The sequence below is a fragment of the Tupaia chinensis genome, unplaced genomic scaffold, assembly GCF_000334495.1.
Source record: "Tupaia chinensis unplaced genomic scaffold, TupChi_1.0 Scaffold000165_2, whole genome shotgun sequence".
In the NCBI taxonomy this organism is placed as follows: Eukaryota; Metazoa; Chordata; class Mammalia; order Scandentia; family Tupaiidae; genus Tupaia; species Tupaia belangeri.
In genome coordinates, this window is record NW_006159640.1 from 4,788,129 (window position 1) to 4,803,311 (window position 15,183).

The window sequence follows — 15,183 nt, forward strand, 5'->3', positions numbered from 1 at the left end:
AAAAAAATACTAAAACTGTTACCAAAATTTAAAGAAAAAACTGTGTATTTGATGACCACAGTAAGCTATATAGCCCCAGCTAGGTACCATTTTATAGTATGTTCATTCTACTCACTGAGGTTTATGCCTAAAGTCAGACATGGGTTCTTGTGTATGTAAATATCAGCTGTGCTTGCTATTGCAAATATTTAGACAAATTAAGTTCATTAGCAAATCAATTAAATGGAGGGGATAGGCATAGAAAGCAAACAGGGATAACAGAGACAATGGGAGGAGGGGTGGACAGGGCAGAGGGTTAGGGATAGGGAATCAAGGATGGCAAAAAAAAAAGGCAAAATATACAAGACATAAGAAATGAAAAATTGTTTGTTGATAACACGTATGTTGATGTGCTTGATTGAGCCCACAGACAGTGTATTTTGGATGAAAAATTCATTTTGTATACTGTAATGATGTATAGCATATTAATGTTAAAAAAAGAAAAATAAATTAAAAAAAGAGAGAAATTAAAACATTTGTCCACACTAAAACATACATACAGATGTTCACTGAGCAATAATCCTAATAGCCAAAATTAGATACAATTGATGAACAGACTAACAAAATTTGCTATATCCACAGAATGGAATATTATTCAGTAATAAAAAAGAATGAAGTACTGATTCATCCTACAATATGGATGAACCTTGAAAACCTTATGTTGGGCCAGCAGTTGGCATAGCTTTTATGTTGCTGGACTCCCACATGGCCAACAATGGTTCAAGTCTCGGACCTAAGCTTTGAGTCTCAGAGTAAAACTCAGGTTGGGTTCATGTGTGTGTGTGCCCAAGATCCCAGGAGGAGAATGGAGAAGGGATTGTGGCATTCCCCGGGAGGGTGATTTCTTACTTTCCCTCTCACTGTTTCTCTCTCTCTCTCTCGTGAGCAAATGTGCCCTAAGGCAAAAATCACTACAAAAGGAAGAAAGCAAGCAAGCTAGCCTTATGTTAAGTGAAAACAGTGACAAAAGACCATATATTATGTGAATACATTTATATAAAATGCAGGTTACTGGTTCCTAGGGCTAGGGAAGGAGATGGGAATTTGACTGCTAAAAGGTAAGGGGCTTCTTCCTTCTTAAAGTAATGATATTTCTTAAAATTAGATGTGATAATGGTTGTGCAACTTTCTAAATATACTAAAATCCACTGATTTATATACAGTTTAAATAGGTGAGTTTTATATAATCAAATCTCAATAAAGCTATTACATAAAACTATTCAGAACTATACACCTAAGAGAAGATAAAGAAGGTAAAAGAATCTTTAAAATAGTATTAAGGGGGCTAGAAGGTGGCCTGGTGGTTGAGGGTGCTGGACTCTTACATGGTCGACTGCGGTTTGAGTCCTGGACCTGGCAGCTTGCTTTCTCACTTTCCCTCTCGCTCTCACGCTCTGTCCCTCTCTGGTCAAATTAAAACAAGTAAATAAATAAATAAAGTTAAATCAAATAATTAAAAAATAAGATTAAGAAGGCTAAATCTTAAAGTGCAAACATAAAACAAAAAGGTCACTTTCAAATACATTCAGACGAAAAGCTGAATGAAGAAGAAATAGGTCTCTGCCTTATGCCAGCAGTATAATAATAATAGATAAATGACAAAAAGGTAAAATTCCTCACTTACTGTTTTTGCTTCTTCCTTCTCAGTTCTCAAGAAGGTACTAAGACCAATATGAGTAAAGCAGTAGTAAGTGAGAACCTAACTACTTTAATAAGGGTTCAAATATCTTTTTTTTTTGGAGAGATTTTCGCTATAGGGTGCATGTGCTCGCCAGACAGACAGAGAGAGACACAGAGACAGAAAGCGAGAAATCGCCCCCCAGGGGGGATGGCCACGCCGCAATCCCTTTTCCTCCATTCTCCTCTCGGGATCTTGGGCATGTACACACACGTGCCCGGCGTGAGTTTTAAGCCACCGGGTCTGGGACGCGAACCGCGGTTGACTATGTGGGAGTCCAGCGACATAGCCATTATGCTAACTGCTGGTTCCCAGGGTTCAAATATCTTATACCACATGAATTATAGCCAAGGGAACTGAGAGTAATTTCAAAAAAGATCATTAAAGCTATGTCAATTATATTTGAAGGATTACAGAGAAAGATGTTCCATAAGACTGGGCAGATGTAGTTTCAGTTTCCAAAAAAGAGGTAAAAGGTAATTCCAGAAATTACAGACCAGTGAGTTTGATATAAGTCTAGAATGAATTATTATAGGGACAGCTTGCAAGAACCTGGAAAAGGAAGATTAAGCACTAGAAGCCAGCCTGAATTCACTAAGAAAAAGTCAATTTAGGTTAATCCTTATTTTTCTTTTAAACAGTTACTAAGCTGGTAGGTATGAGAAATATGGTAGACATAGTATATCTGAATTTAGCACAACATTTGATGAAATATTTAAGAACACAATTGAGAAACAGGAGCTGGACATTAATTTTTGTTATATAAATAATCACTTTAAGGACCATTCTGATGCATGCAGATTACTAGGTCACTAGCATGCTAGTTGAGAGGTTTCAAATAGTGTACACCATAGGGTTCTTCTTGCCTTGGGAGCTTCATCATTTAAATCCCACAACTTGAGTGAAAGTATGGAAACCAAGCCAATGAGGTTTATATGTGACAATATCTGGAAGGGATAGTGAACACTTGAGATGAAAGAATCAAGAGGTTGATTTTAATCTTAAGTAGTTGGGAGTAAAATAAAACAAACTAAAACTAAAACTTGCCTGGAGCAGATAAAATCAAACTAAGGGCCAGATCCAAATCTCATACCTGAATAAGGAAATGAGTGCAAGGCAAAGAAACAGTTTTTCACTATTTCTGAAATCAGCCTCAAACTTCAATTGTAGTTATTGTCAGAATGTGACAGTCAAGACACCAATGATACCAATAAGAGTATTAGAAGTTTTTATCTACAAATGTGATCTTAATTACTCTCTCACCCTCTTTTAGACGATCCCCTTCAGCTTTGGTTTTCTTCTGCCTTTCAGATCCAGCAAGGTCTACAAGATGCAGCTTGGAGCGAAAGCTGCTATTCCTGTGATAATGACAGGAAACCATAATAAGAATGGTATACAAGCTTAAAAGCAGTTGAGCATCAAAGCTGACTAGACAGCTATCATTTTCAAGTTAACCAGAATAACTCCATTGGTCACTAGTGCTTACAGATCCAGGAATCTAGGGGCTGGCAGGTGGTGTGGTGGATAAGGGTGCTGGACTCCCACATGGCTGACTGCGGTTGGAGTCCTGGACTTGTCGGCTTGCTTTTTCACTTTCCCTTTCTCTCTGCCCCTCTCTCTCACTCTGTCCCTCTCTGGTCAAATTAAAATGAATAAATAAATAAATTAATTAAATGTAAAAAAAATCCAGGGGTCTAATGATTTGTCAGATCAATTAAAGAAGCAGTCTAATAGTCAACCTTAACAGAACTAACATTTTAAATACCTTGACTTTAAAAAAATTTTTTTTAATTTAATTTTTTAGAGATTTTTCCTATAGGGTGTGTGTGCACAACAGAGAGACAGGGAAACAGACAGAAAGGGAGAAGTCAGCCCCCAGAGGGATGGCCACACTGCAATCCCCTCTCCTCCATTCTCTTGGGATTTTGGGCATATATGCACACACACCTGGCATGAATTTTAAGCCACCAAGTTCAGAACTCAAACCATGGTCGACTATGTGGGAGTCCAGCAATGTAACCATTATGCCATCTTCTTGTTCCCAAATCTTGTCTTTTTAAATTGTAACTTACTTGTCATTTTTCTTTCTTTGCTCTATGGAGATTGTGAAGATAGCATGAGATCGAGATGACTGGGAGTTCATAGCTGTTGAGGCCACAGTCCTAGAGTTATTGCCCTGCTCCAAACAGGAAACAGTATCCAGGGCAACTAAAACAGTCTTCTCAGTGAGTCCCACAATCTAATTTTGAGAAAGAAAAAAAATTGCCTTAAGATTCATACTTCAAATCCTTGATCAGAAATGGTGGTTTAAAAAATGCCTTGATGTTCTAGTTGACCTTCATAAATAGAATAAATTGTAATGAAGACTTTTTTTAATACTTCATTTAACATTAATTAATTAATTAATTTTAATTTGACTAGAGAGGGACATAGAGAGTGAGAGATAGAGGGGGAAAATGAGAAAGCAAGCTGCCAGGTCTGAGACTTGAACCACGGTCAGCCATGTGGGAGTCTAGCACCCTTAACCACCATGCCACCTGCCAACCCAAGGACTGTTTTAACTAGCAACTATGTGACAATCAACGGAAAGCAAGGTATCCAGTCTTCCCTAGGAATTTCTGAAACACAGCTGTCAGCCACTACTGGAACCAGAGAAGATCTCTATATTTTGGGCATCAATGGCTTAGGTGCCTTCCAGGGAGCCCCAGTGAGGGTAAATTTTAGACCTAAGGAAAGCAAGTACAATAAAAATAGCTATGGTTTTTCTCTGTTACTTTCTTCTCCATGTGACTGTATGATTCTTCCCTGTACCTCTGACCCATTTTATAGCTCATTTTCACTACAGGAAATAGCCCATTACAGTTTCTGCCGGATTAAAGAAGCCAGAAAAAAAATGGTCTCCAGCTTGTTATTGTATCTATCTGGGAAAATTTATACAAGTCAAAATCTATTGGAGCCTCTAGAGGGATTGGACTAGATATTTGTGAAGTTCCTTCTAGCCCCAATATGCTATAATTTTATTACTCCATAGCTCCTGTACCTACATCTGTGGCCCTAATTTCTCATTCTCTATTTCTAAATGCCTGCTTCTTATACTTTACAAACCAAATTCATTCTACCACTGATTCCCTCAAGTACTTCATTTCCATTAATATTCCTATTCTCTAATGGAAACAAAATCACGGATAGAAGGAACAATGTCTAGTGTTATAAAATACAGGGGGGGACTGGTTAAGAACTTTACATAACGTTACAAATGGTTGAGATGATGGACATACTAATTACTCTAATTTAATCATTACACATTATATTCAAGTGCTAAAAAAAATCACATTTTTAATCCTTGTTATATATTTTTAAAAATAATTTTTATTGCATTTCTATGATTTTAAAATTTATTATAATTTTATTATTATTTAAGTTTTCTACAGGACACGTGCAGTCACCAGAGAGAGATGGACAGAGAGAGAGACAAAGAGAGAGAAAAAGTGAGAAAGCAAGATGCCAGATTCAGGACTCTAACTGAAATTGGCCACGTGGGAGTCTAGCACCCCAACCACCATGCCACTCAATGGCCCAATGCTTGTTATATTAATAAAAAAAATGAACTTAAAAATCCCATCCCTCCAGATCCCATCTATAGTCAATTCTAGTCATTCTTCTTTTGAATCTATCAGTTCCTCATTATTTCCATATCTACTAGCCTAATCCAGGCCTATATTACTTCATGCCTAAAAAAATAAGTCAAGTTTCCCCAATTACCTTTCTCATCCTAGTCTTTTCAATCCATTGGTTTGCTCTTCCTAAAATCTTTCTTTCTAAAATGTTGCCAAATTAAGCCCTTAGCTTAATGGAGGTCCTTAGCTCAATAGATAATGAGGATACAAAGAGATTTTCAAATGCTTTTTTTTTTTTTTGGAGAGGTTTTCGCTACAGGGCGCGTGCGCTCGCCAGACAGACAGAGAGAGACACAGAAACAGAAAGCGAGAAATCACCACCCAGAGGGGATGGTCACGCCGCGATCCCTTCTCCTCCATTCTCCTCTCGGGATCTTGGGCACGCACGCACATGCGCCTGGCGTGAGTTTTAAGCCACCGGGTCCGGGACGCGAACCTCAGTCGACTACGTGGGAGTCCAGCGACATAGCCATTACGCTAACTGCTGGTTCCCTCAAATGCTTTTTGACCTCCAGGAACTAACTTTGTTGGCGAGATATACACATTAGGTAAAAACCTGGTAAAAGTAGCCACAGCAATCTTTTGTTTGGAAGTAATAAATAGTTTATATATTGTTCACAGTGATAGAAACTAAGCTCTTGGGGCCGGCAGGTGGCGTGGTGGTTAAGAGTGCTGGATTCCCACTTGGCCAACTGTGGTTCGAGTCCCAGACCTGGAGGCTTGCTTTCTTGCTTTCCCTTTCTCTCTCTGTCTCTCTCTGGTCAAAATTTAAACATGATAATAACAATAAATGGAATTAAATAAATATTTTTTTTTTAAAAGAAAGAAACTAAGCTCTTTAGTCTGGCTTTACTATCTGGTGCAAACATATCTCCTATTACTTACCAGCCAAAATCCTCTATTCAGGAAAAACTCGTCTGGTCTTATTACCCCCCTAGATGTGTATGCTCTGCTTATCTTCTAAAGCTATTACTTACTATAAGAATACCCCAATTTTTTCTCTACTCACTTAAGTTGCACTCATCCCATCTTTAGAAGGTTTAAAAACTTGCCCTTACCCCAATTTTTGTTAGGAATGTACCTGTCTTTACACTGCAAATCTCATCTCAAATAATGCTTAGGACTTATTTCCTGCCTCTGCATGGAACACTCAAATGGTGTGGACACAGGGTCAAGAGCTATGTCAGGGACCAGCAGATTGCATAATGGTTATATTGCTGGACTCCCACATAGTCGACCACGGTTTGAGTCCCAAACCCAGGCTTGAAACTCATGCCTGGCGTGTGTGCATGCATGTCCAAGATCCCAGGAGGAGAATGGAGGAAAAGGGATCGGCATGGCCATCCCCCCGGGAGGTGATTTCTCCCTTTACGTCTCTCTCTCTCTAGCCTCCCCCCTACCCCAGGGTGCCATAAAAAAAAAAAAAAAAAAAAAAAAAAAAAAAAAAAAAAAAAAAAGAACTGGGTCAGTACCAACATTTTCTGGTGATAGCATGCATGTATTCTATCCAGGTTACTTCCTTTTTAAAAAAATTACATTTAATCACTGTACATCTTTACAGTGTTTTTACAGATATACATTGTACATCTTTACACTGTACATCTTTACATGGTTTTTCTCAGTATGATATAGTGCTTATTAGTCAAGTCAAGGACATTACTACCTATGTTATCATCAACAGATAACTTTTCATTTTTGTGTTTATTAATGCACTTTTTTTTCTGATTCCCTCCTTCCCACCCCATTACCTCCCCAGTACCGTCTAGGTTTCTTATCTCTACTACCCAAATTGTCTTCCTGTGTTTCAAGCTTTTCAGGCCTGATGCTTCAAGCCTTGCTTTAGTATCTGGCTAGTGATTTAACAACTTAGAAGGAAGAAAAATTGGGGAACATAGGCACCTGCCCCTTACTGAAATCCCAAACCTTCAACTTTTTTTTCCCCTTTGTACAAAGTAGAGGAGAAGGAGAAAATGAGTAAGGTATTATTTTTCCTAATTTTCCCAAGTCTCTGTCACCTATTCTCACTCCCTCTAGCCTTTGATTCTCCTACTTCTATTTAAGCTCTGCCTATTTTCAACACTGGCTTTCTGCATTTGGCCCACTCTCATATACAAAACTCCCAACCTTGTCCCAAATATTCTGTTCAGTTCCAGCTCTTCATCTTGCATCTATACCATGTGACAGAAGGCTCTCATATAAGTAGTCTCTTCTATCATATTTATGAATTTAAATTTTTTGGTATTATTTAACTTTTCACTTTTTAAATATCACTCCAGAGTTTAACATAGTGTCTATTATAGCACTGTCCAAAAGAATCTTTTGTGACTATGGCTTTGTTCTGAATCTGTGCTGCTCAATACAGTAGGTATCTAAGTCACATGTAGCTATTGAGCACATAATATGTGGTCAGTGCAAGAGGAAGCGAATCTTAAATTTTATTCTATCTTAATTAAATCTGATTTAAATATCTGCATGTGGCTAGTGGCTACCATACTGGATAGCTCACTAAGCCTCAGAACTTTATAAATAATTAATAAATTTTTAATTGAAGTTAGTGTTAAGAAATAATAGGAAGGTGATAAAACTGAATAATGAGTACTTCCTTCCCCACAAAAGCCTCTATTTAAGAATTATGGAATGAGGCCAGCAGGTGGCATGGTGGTTAAGGGCACTGGACTCCCACATGGCCGACCATGGTTTGAGTCCTGGACCTGGCGGCTTGCTTTCTCACTTTCTCCTACTCCCCTTCTCTGGTCAAATTAAAAATTAATTAATTAATTAATTAAAGTTAAATAAAAATAATTTTTAAAAAAAATTCTGGCTTTCCCAGTACACAAGATGACAGGTGAAAAAGCTGCAAAACAGGATACTAAGGAGAAGAAACCTGAAGCCAAGAAGGCTGATGCCAATGGCAAGGTTTAAAAGGGTGTCCCCAAGGCTAAAAAGCCCAAGAAGGGGAAGCCCCATTGCAGCCAAAACCCCTTCCTAGTCTGGGGCATCAGCAGATATTCCCGGTCTGCCATGTATTCCAGGGAGGCCACGTACAAGAGGAAATACTCAGCCACCAAATCCAGGATTGAAAAGAAAAAGAAGGAGAAGGTTCTTGTGACTGTCACAAAACCAGTTGGTGGAGACAAGAATAGAATGGTGGTACCCAGGTGGTTAAACTGCACAAAATGCCTAGGTATTATCCTACTGAAGATGTGCCTCAAAAGCTGTTGAGCCATGGCAAAAATCCCTTCAGTCAGCATGTGAGAAAGCTGTGAGCTAGCATCACTCCTGGGACCATTCTGATCATCCACACTGGACACCACAGAGGCAAGAGAGTGGTTTTCCTGAAGCAGCTGAGCAGTGGCTTACTACTTGTAACTGGACCACTGGTTCTCAATTGAGTTCCACTGTGTAGAACACACCAGAAATTTGTCATTGCCACCTCCATGAAAATTGATATTAGCAAAGTAAAAATCCCAAAGCACCTTACCGATGCTTACTTCAAGAAAAAGAAACCATGGAAGCCCAGACACCAGGAAGGTGAGATCTTCGACCCAGAGAAGGAGAAATAACAAGATTTCAGAGCAGCGCAAGACTGATCAGAAAGCTGTGTACTTGCAAATTTTACCAAAAATCAAAGCTGTTCCTCAGTATACATATATATAAATAATGGATTAAGAAAAGGAAGTAGGACCAAAACAAATCTGAAAGATTGAGATGTTAGTAATCACTTTAAACCACAGTGGCAGGCCAGCCAGGTGGTGTGGTGTTAAGGTGATTAGATCCCATATGGCCTACTACATGGTTCAGGTCTTGGACCCAGTGGCTTTAAAAAAACACAGTGTGAGTGTGTGCCCAAAATTCTGACAGCAGAGTGGAGGACAAGGGATTGCAGCATCATCATCTCCCCAGGGGCTGCCTTCTCAGTTTTCTTCTCTCTTTCTGTCACTGTCTCTCTTGGGTGAGTATATGTGCCCTAAAGCAAATTAACCACCACAAAAAACACACAGTGGCAAATAAAAGAGATGTGAACTTTAGTAGATGTCATCACTTTTCCTACTTAAAAAAAAATTATCTATAGGGTGTGTGGGCTTGTCAGAGAGAGACACAGAAAGAGAGTAAAAGAGAGAGAGAGCTTTAGTGAGCATACCCCCCCAGGGGGTATGGACGTGACATAATTCCTTCTTCCCTATTCCCCTCTTGGGATTATGGGCATACATGCATATGTGCCCAGCATTTATTTTCCAAGTTGTTGGGTCTGAGACTAGAACAACACAGTCAGCCATGTGGGATCCAGCTGCATTAATCATCATGCCACTAGCTGGCCCACCCACATTTTTTAATAACATCAAGTGAGAGACAAACATACCTTTATGCCTTCCTTAGGATCCTCCCGTATATTTATTTGAGTGGCTTTCTCACGAGATGGACATAGAAGGTCCAAAATTTCCTCATTGTAGATCTGTTATTATTAAAAATAAAGTAACAAAAGCAAAATGTTAACAAGCAGTAATCTCTGAGTGGTGGCATCATAGGTAATTTTTTAAATTCTTTGTGACTCTGTATTACAAAATTAATTTATAATGAATATATAGGATCTTTATGTATTGTATTTCATTTATTTACTTATTTCGAGAGGGCGCTGGACACTTGTCAGAAACATTTGCCCAAAGGGGTGTGGTCAAGTCACAATCCACTCTCTTCCATTTCTCCATCCTGTCAAGAGTTTGGACATAGGGAACCAGCAGTTGGCGTAATGGTTATGTCGCTGGACTCCCACGTAGTTGACTGCGTTTGCATCCCGGACCCAGTGGCTTAAAACTCATGCTGGGCGCGTGTGCATGTGTGCCCAAGATCCCGAGAGGAGAATGGAGGAGAAGGGATTGCAGAGTGACCATCCCCTCTGGGGGTGATTTCTCGCTTTCTGTCTCTATGTCTCTCTCTGTCTGTCTGGCGAGCGCACGTGCCCTATAGCAAAAATCTCTCTCAAAAAAAAAAAAAAAAGAGTATGGACATATACATAAATGTGCCTGGCATGGTTTTCAAGCAGTGCTGGGATTTGAACCATGCTTGACCATTTGGTATCCAGCTCCCTTAACCACCAGGCCACAGGGTTAGCCCATGTGTTATTTTTGTAATTAAGAAAAGGAGTTTATATATAATCATTAGGAATTTTTACAAGAACCAAGTTGCATTAGTACTTGTAACAAAATTGAGACTGCTCTCCCAAGAGAGTCTCTTAGAAGACACAGAGAAAGCAGACACAGAAAGTTAAATGAGTACCCCAATTCAGTTATTTGGTAGTGTGTTAACAGCATCTCCTTTACTGATTTTGTTAAATTGTGAATAACGAACCTTATAGGGGAGTAGAGATGGGAAAGCAAACAGAAGAAGGAGCAAAGAGTATCATTAGCTAGTAGAACTTGAAGTACTTAGAACAACGTTTAGCACATAGCAAGCACTAAATTCGCTTGCTATTATTTAACATACTAACTCCTGATTTATTTTTATATTCAATTACCTTAGCCATAACTGAGCTAATCAAGAATTAAGAATGCTAATTTTTAAATTTTTTTTAGAGAGAGATTTTAGCTATAGGGTGTGAGTGCTCGCCAGAAAGAGACAGAGAGATGGAAAGCGAGAAATCAACCCCCTCCAGGGGGGATAGCCACACGGAAATCCCTTCTCCTCCATTCTTCTCTCAGAATTCTTGGCCAGCCAGGTGGTGTGGTGTTAAGGTGATTAGATCCCATATGGCCTACTACATGGTTCAGGTCTTGGACCCAGTGGCTTGAAAAACACACAGTGTGAGTGTGTGCCCAAAATTCTGACAGCAGAGTGGAGGACAAGGGATTGCAGCATCATCATCTCCCCAGGGGCTGCCTTCTCAGTTTTCTTCTCTCTTTCTGTCACTGTCTCTCTTGGGTGAGTATATGTGCCCTAAAGCAAATTAACCACCACAAAAAACACACAGTGGCAAATAAAAGAGATGTGAACTTTAGTAGATGTCATCACTTTTCCTACTTAAAAAAAAATTATCTATAGGGTGTGTGGGCTTGTCAGAGAGAGACACAGAAAGAGAGTAAAAGAGAGAGAGAGCTTTAGTGAGCATACCCCCCCAGGGGGTATGGACGTGACATAATTCCTTCTTCCCTATTCCCCTCTTGGGATTATGGGCATACATGCATATGTGCCCAGCATTTATTTTCCAAGTTGTTGGGTCTGAGACTAGAACAACACAGTCAGCCATGTGGGATCCAGCTGCATTAATCATCATGCCACTAGCTGGCCCACCCACATTTTTTAATAACATCAAGTGAGAGACAAACATACCTTTATGCCTTCCTTAGGATCCTCCCGTATATTTATTTGAGTGGCTTTCTCACGAGATGGACATAGAAGGTCCAAAATTTCCTCATTGTAGATCTGTTATTATTAAAAATAAAGTAACAAAAGCAAAATGTTAACAAGCAGTAATCTCTGAGTGGTGGCATCATAGGTAATTTTTTAAATTCTTTGTGACTCTGTATTACAAAATTAATTTATAATGAATATATAGGATCTTTATGTATTGTATTTCATTTATTTACTTATTTCGAGAGGGCGCTGGACACTTGTCAGAAACATTTGCCCAAAGGGGTGTGGTCAAGTCACAATCCACTCTCTTCCATTTCTCCATCCTGTCAAGAGTTTGGACATAGGGAACCAGCAGTTGGCGTAATGGTTATGTCGCTGGACTCCCACGTAGTTGACTGCGTTTGCATCCCGGACCCAGTGGCTTAAAACTCATGCTGGGCGCGTGTGCATGTGTGCCCAAGATCCCGAGAGGAGAATGGAGGAGAAGGGATTGCAGAGTGACCATCCCCTCTGGGAAAAAAAAAAAAAATCAGAGTATGGACATATACATAAATGTGCCTGGCATGGTTTTCAAGCAGTGCTGGGATTTGAACCATGCTTGACCATTTGGTATCCAGCTCCCTTAACCACCAGGCCACAGGGTTAGCCCATGTGTTATTTTTGTAATTAAGAAAAGGAGTTTATATATAATCATTAGGAATTTTTACAAGAACCAAGTTGCATTAGTACTTGTAACAAAATTGAGACTGCTCTCCCAAGAGAGTCTCTTAGAAGACACAGAGAAAGCAGACACAGAAAGTTAAATGAGTACCCCAATTCAGTTATTTGGTAGTGTGTTAACAGCATCTCCTTTACTGATTTTGTTAAATTGTGAATAACGAACCTTATAGGGGAGTAGAGATGGGAAAGCAAACAGAAGAAGGAGCAAAGAGTATCATTAGCTAGTAGAACTTGAAGTACTTAGAACAACGTTTAGCACATAGCAAGCACTAAATTCGCTTGCTATTATTTAACATACTAACTCCTGATTTATTTTTATATTCAATTACCTTAGCCATAACTGACCTAATCCAGAATTAAGAATGCTAATTTTTAAATTTTTTTTAGAGAGAGATTTTAGCTATAGGGTGTGAGTGCTCGCCAGAAAGAGACAGAGAGATGGAAAGCGAGAAATCAACCCCCTCCAGGGGGGATAGCCACACGGAAATCCCTTCTCCTCCATTCTTCTCTCAGAATTCTTGAGCACGCATGCACATATACCCAGCACGAGTTATAAGCTGCTGGGTCTGGGACTTGGACCATGGTCCACCATGCGGGAGTCCAGGGACATAACCATTATGCCATCTGCTGGCCCCAAGAAGGCTAATTTTAATGATGTTTAACTCCCCCTCTTTCAACTCTACACTACCTATACTTGTTAACACACTGGGATTCAATTTCAGTATGAAGTATTCATGTATAATTTATAATATTTTTTAATAATTTAATTTTATTTACTAGTAGTATTTTTAAGTTTTTGCTATAGAGCACATGTGCTCATTAGAGAGAGTGAGAAAGAAAGAGAGAGAGAGAAAGAGAAAGCAAGCCACCAGGTCCGGGACATGAACTATGGTCAGCTATGTGGGAGTCCAGTGCCTCAACCATCATGCCACCTGCTGCCCCCCAATTTTAATTATATGTTTAAATTATATAAGCTTAATTATTGCTCCTTAAGAGTAGGACACCATAGCTATGAAACCTACCTGCTAGTTTCCCAGAAGCCATAAGTTCCCTAAACATATATTTTGTTGTCATGAGGTCAATCTACTTGCATACTGATAGACACTAGAATGTAAGCTGCCATAAGGAAAGGGATTGTCATCTGTTTTGTTTACTAATAAATCCCAAGTATCTGATATATCCGAGTGCCTAAAACATAGGAGGTACTCAACGAATACCTATAGAATAAAACGCACCAGTTACATAGCAGAATATTTCTACCCAATTTTACAACATACATAGAAAATAGCAGCATTATCATTAAAGCCTCAAATCCTTAAAGAGAAACCAAAAACTGTTCTGTAATCTCTACAGGGAATCTGTAATAGAGGTCAAACTAGAATTAAATAATTCCTATTATCTTTTTGGCAATGCTGATTCTTCTAGCAATCAAATTAAACAGACTATTCTAACAACAAGGAAAAAATTGAGTGGGATTCAGATCCAATCAAGCCAGTAAATTTCTATATCAATTTATTAAAATGCAATTTACTAATCTGTATCATGCCCAGAAAAGACTGATTTCAATTTTTTCTACCTAAAGATAATTTTGAATTTAAAATAATTAAAGATAAATCACTTACCTCCAAGTAAGACACTTTCAGAGTAAATTCAAAGTCACTCTTTCTATTAATTTCTTTGAAGAGCAGTTGTATTACCCTAGGAATGACACCGACTGTTGGTTCATTTTCTTGCTCCGCAGTGTATGCACCTCCCATTGAATAGGTTTTTCCAGAGCCAGTCTGTCCATAGGCCAGGACTGTAGCATTATATCCTGAGAAAATAGAAATCATATGCATAGTGGTATTCAAATATTTTCATTCAATCAACATACTCCTTTTCATCCAGCAACTACTTGCAACAAAATTGAGATTGCTTTGTTAAGACTCTTAGGAATTGCAAAGAAAAGTTCTGTGACTTTGCACTACTCAAAACAAGCAAACAAAAACACCAACACCAAAATGCATCCCCCTCTTCATAGCCCTTAAAAGCATGGAAGTAAAACATTTGAAGATATGACTGAGATAATGAAGGTGGCGAAGCCACTGTCAAAAGCTATTAAAAGCTTTATAAATCTACTGTTTCCCTATCTCAAACAATTCTAAGTTATGGGAATTGAATGAAATTCTTAGAAGCTGCATAACTAGGAGGGATTCTGGTATGTGTTTCCATAATAGTCTTCATTTGAAAAGGCAATGACATTGTTTTTTTACAGTCAAGGAAATCATCTACTCCCTATCCGAGCTTTCAGAATGTATTGCTATTTGGAACTTATCATCAGGCTTCTCACAGTGGTATCATTTAAATACGATTAAATGTGATATATGACCTTTGCTTTTATAGAAGACCGATAAAGAATCATCTTTTCAAAAATGTTCATGATACAGTTAACTGAAAAAAAAATCAAGTTAAAAATCACTGTTGAGGGACCAGCAGTTAGCATAATGCCTATGTTGCTGGACTCCCATGAAGTCAACCACAGTTCAAGTCCTGGACCCAGTGGCTTAAACTCACGCCGGGCAGATGTGTGTGCGTGTCCAAGATCCTGAGAGAAGAATGGAGGAGAAGGAATTGTGGCGTGGTCATCCCCCCGGGGGGTGATTTCTCACTTTCTGGCTCTCTCTGTCTTTCTGGTAAGTGCATGCACCCTATAGCAAAAACTCCTCAAAAAAAAAAAAAAAT

General features: G+C 38.9%; 1 protein-coding gene across 1 annotated transcript in view; it reads right to left on the bottom strand.

Annotated features, from left to right (window-relative positions):
* Positions 1 to 15,183, bottom strand: part of KIF4A (kinesin family member 4A) — a 167,373-nt gene that overhangs the window by 148,185 nt on the left and 4,005 nt on the right. The window contains exons 4-7 of the mRNA XM_006146137.2: positions 14,085 to 14,275; positions 11,719 to 11,811; positions 3,790 to 3,956; positions 2,981 to 3,075 (exon numbers count right to left, since the gene is read on the bottom strand). Of these exons, the coding sequence (XP_006146199.1) occupies positions 2,981 to 3,075; positions 3,790 to 3,956; positions 11,719 to 11,811; positions 14,085 to 14,275 (546 nt within the window). The remainder of the gene's footprint in view (positions 1 to 2,980; positions 3,076 to 3,789; positions 3,957 to 11,718; positions 11,812 to 14,084; positions 14,276 to 15,183) is intronic.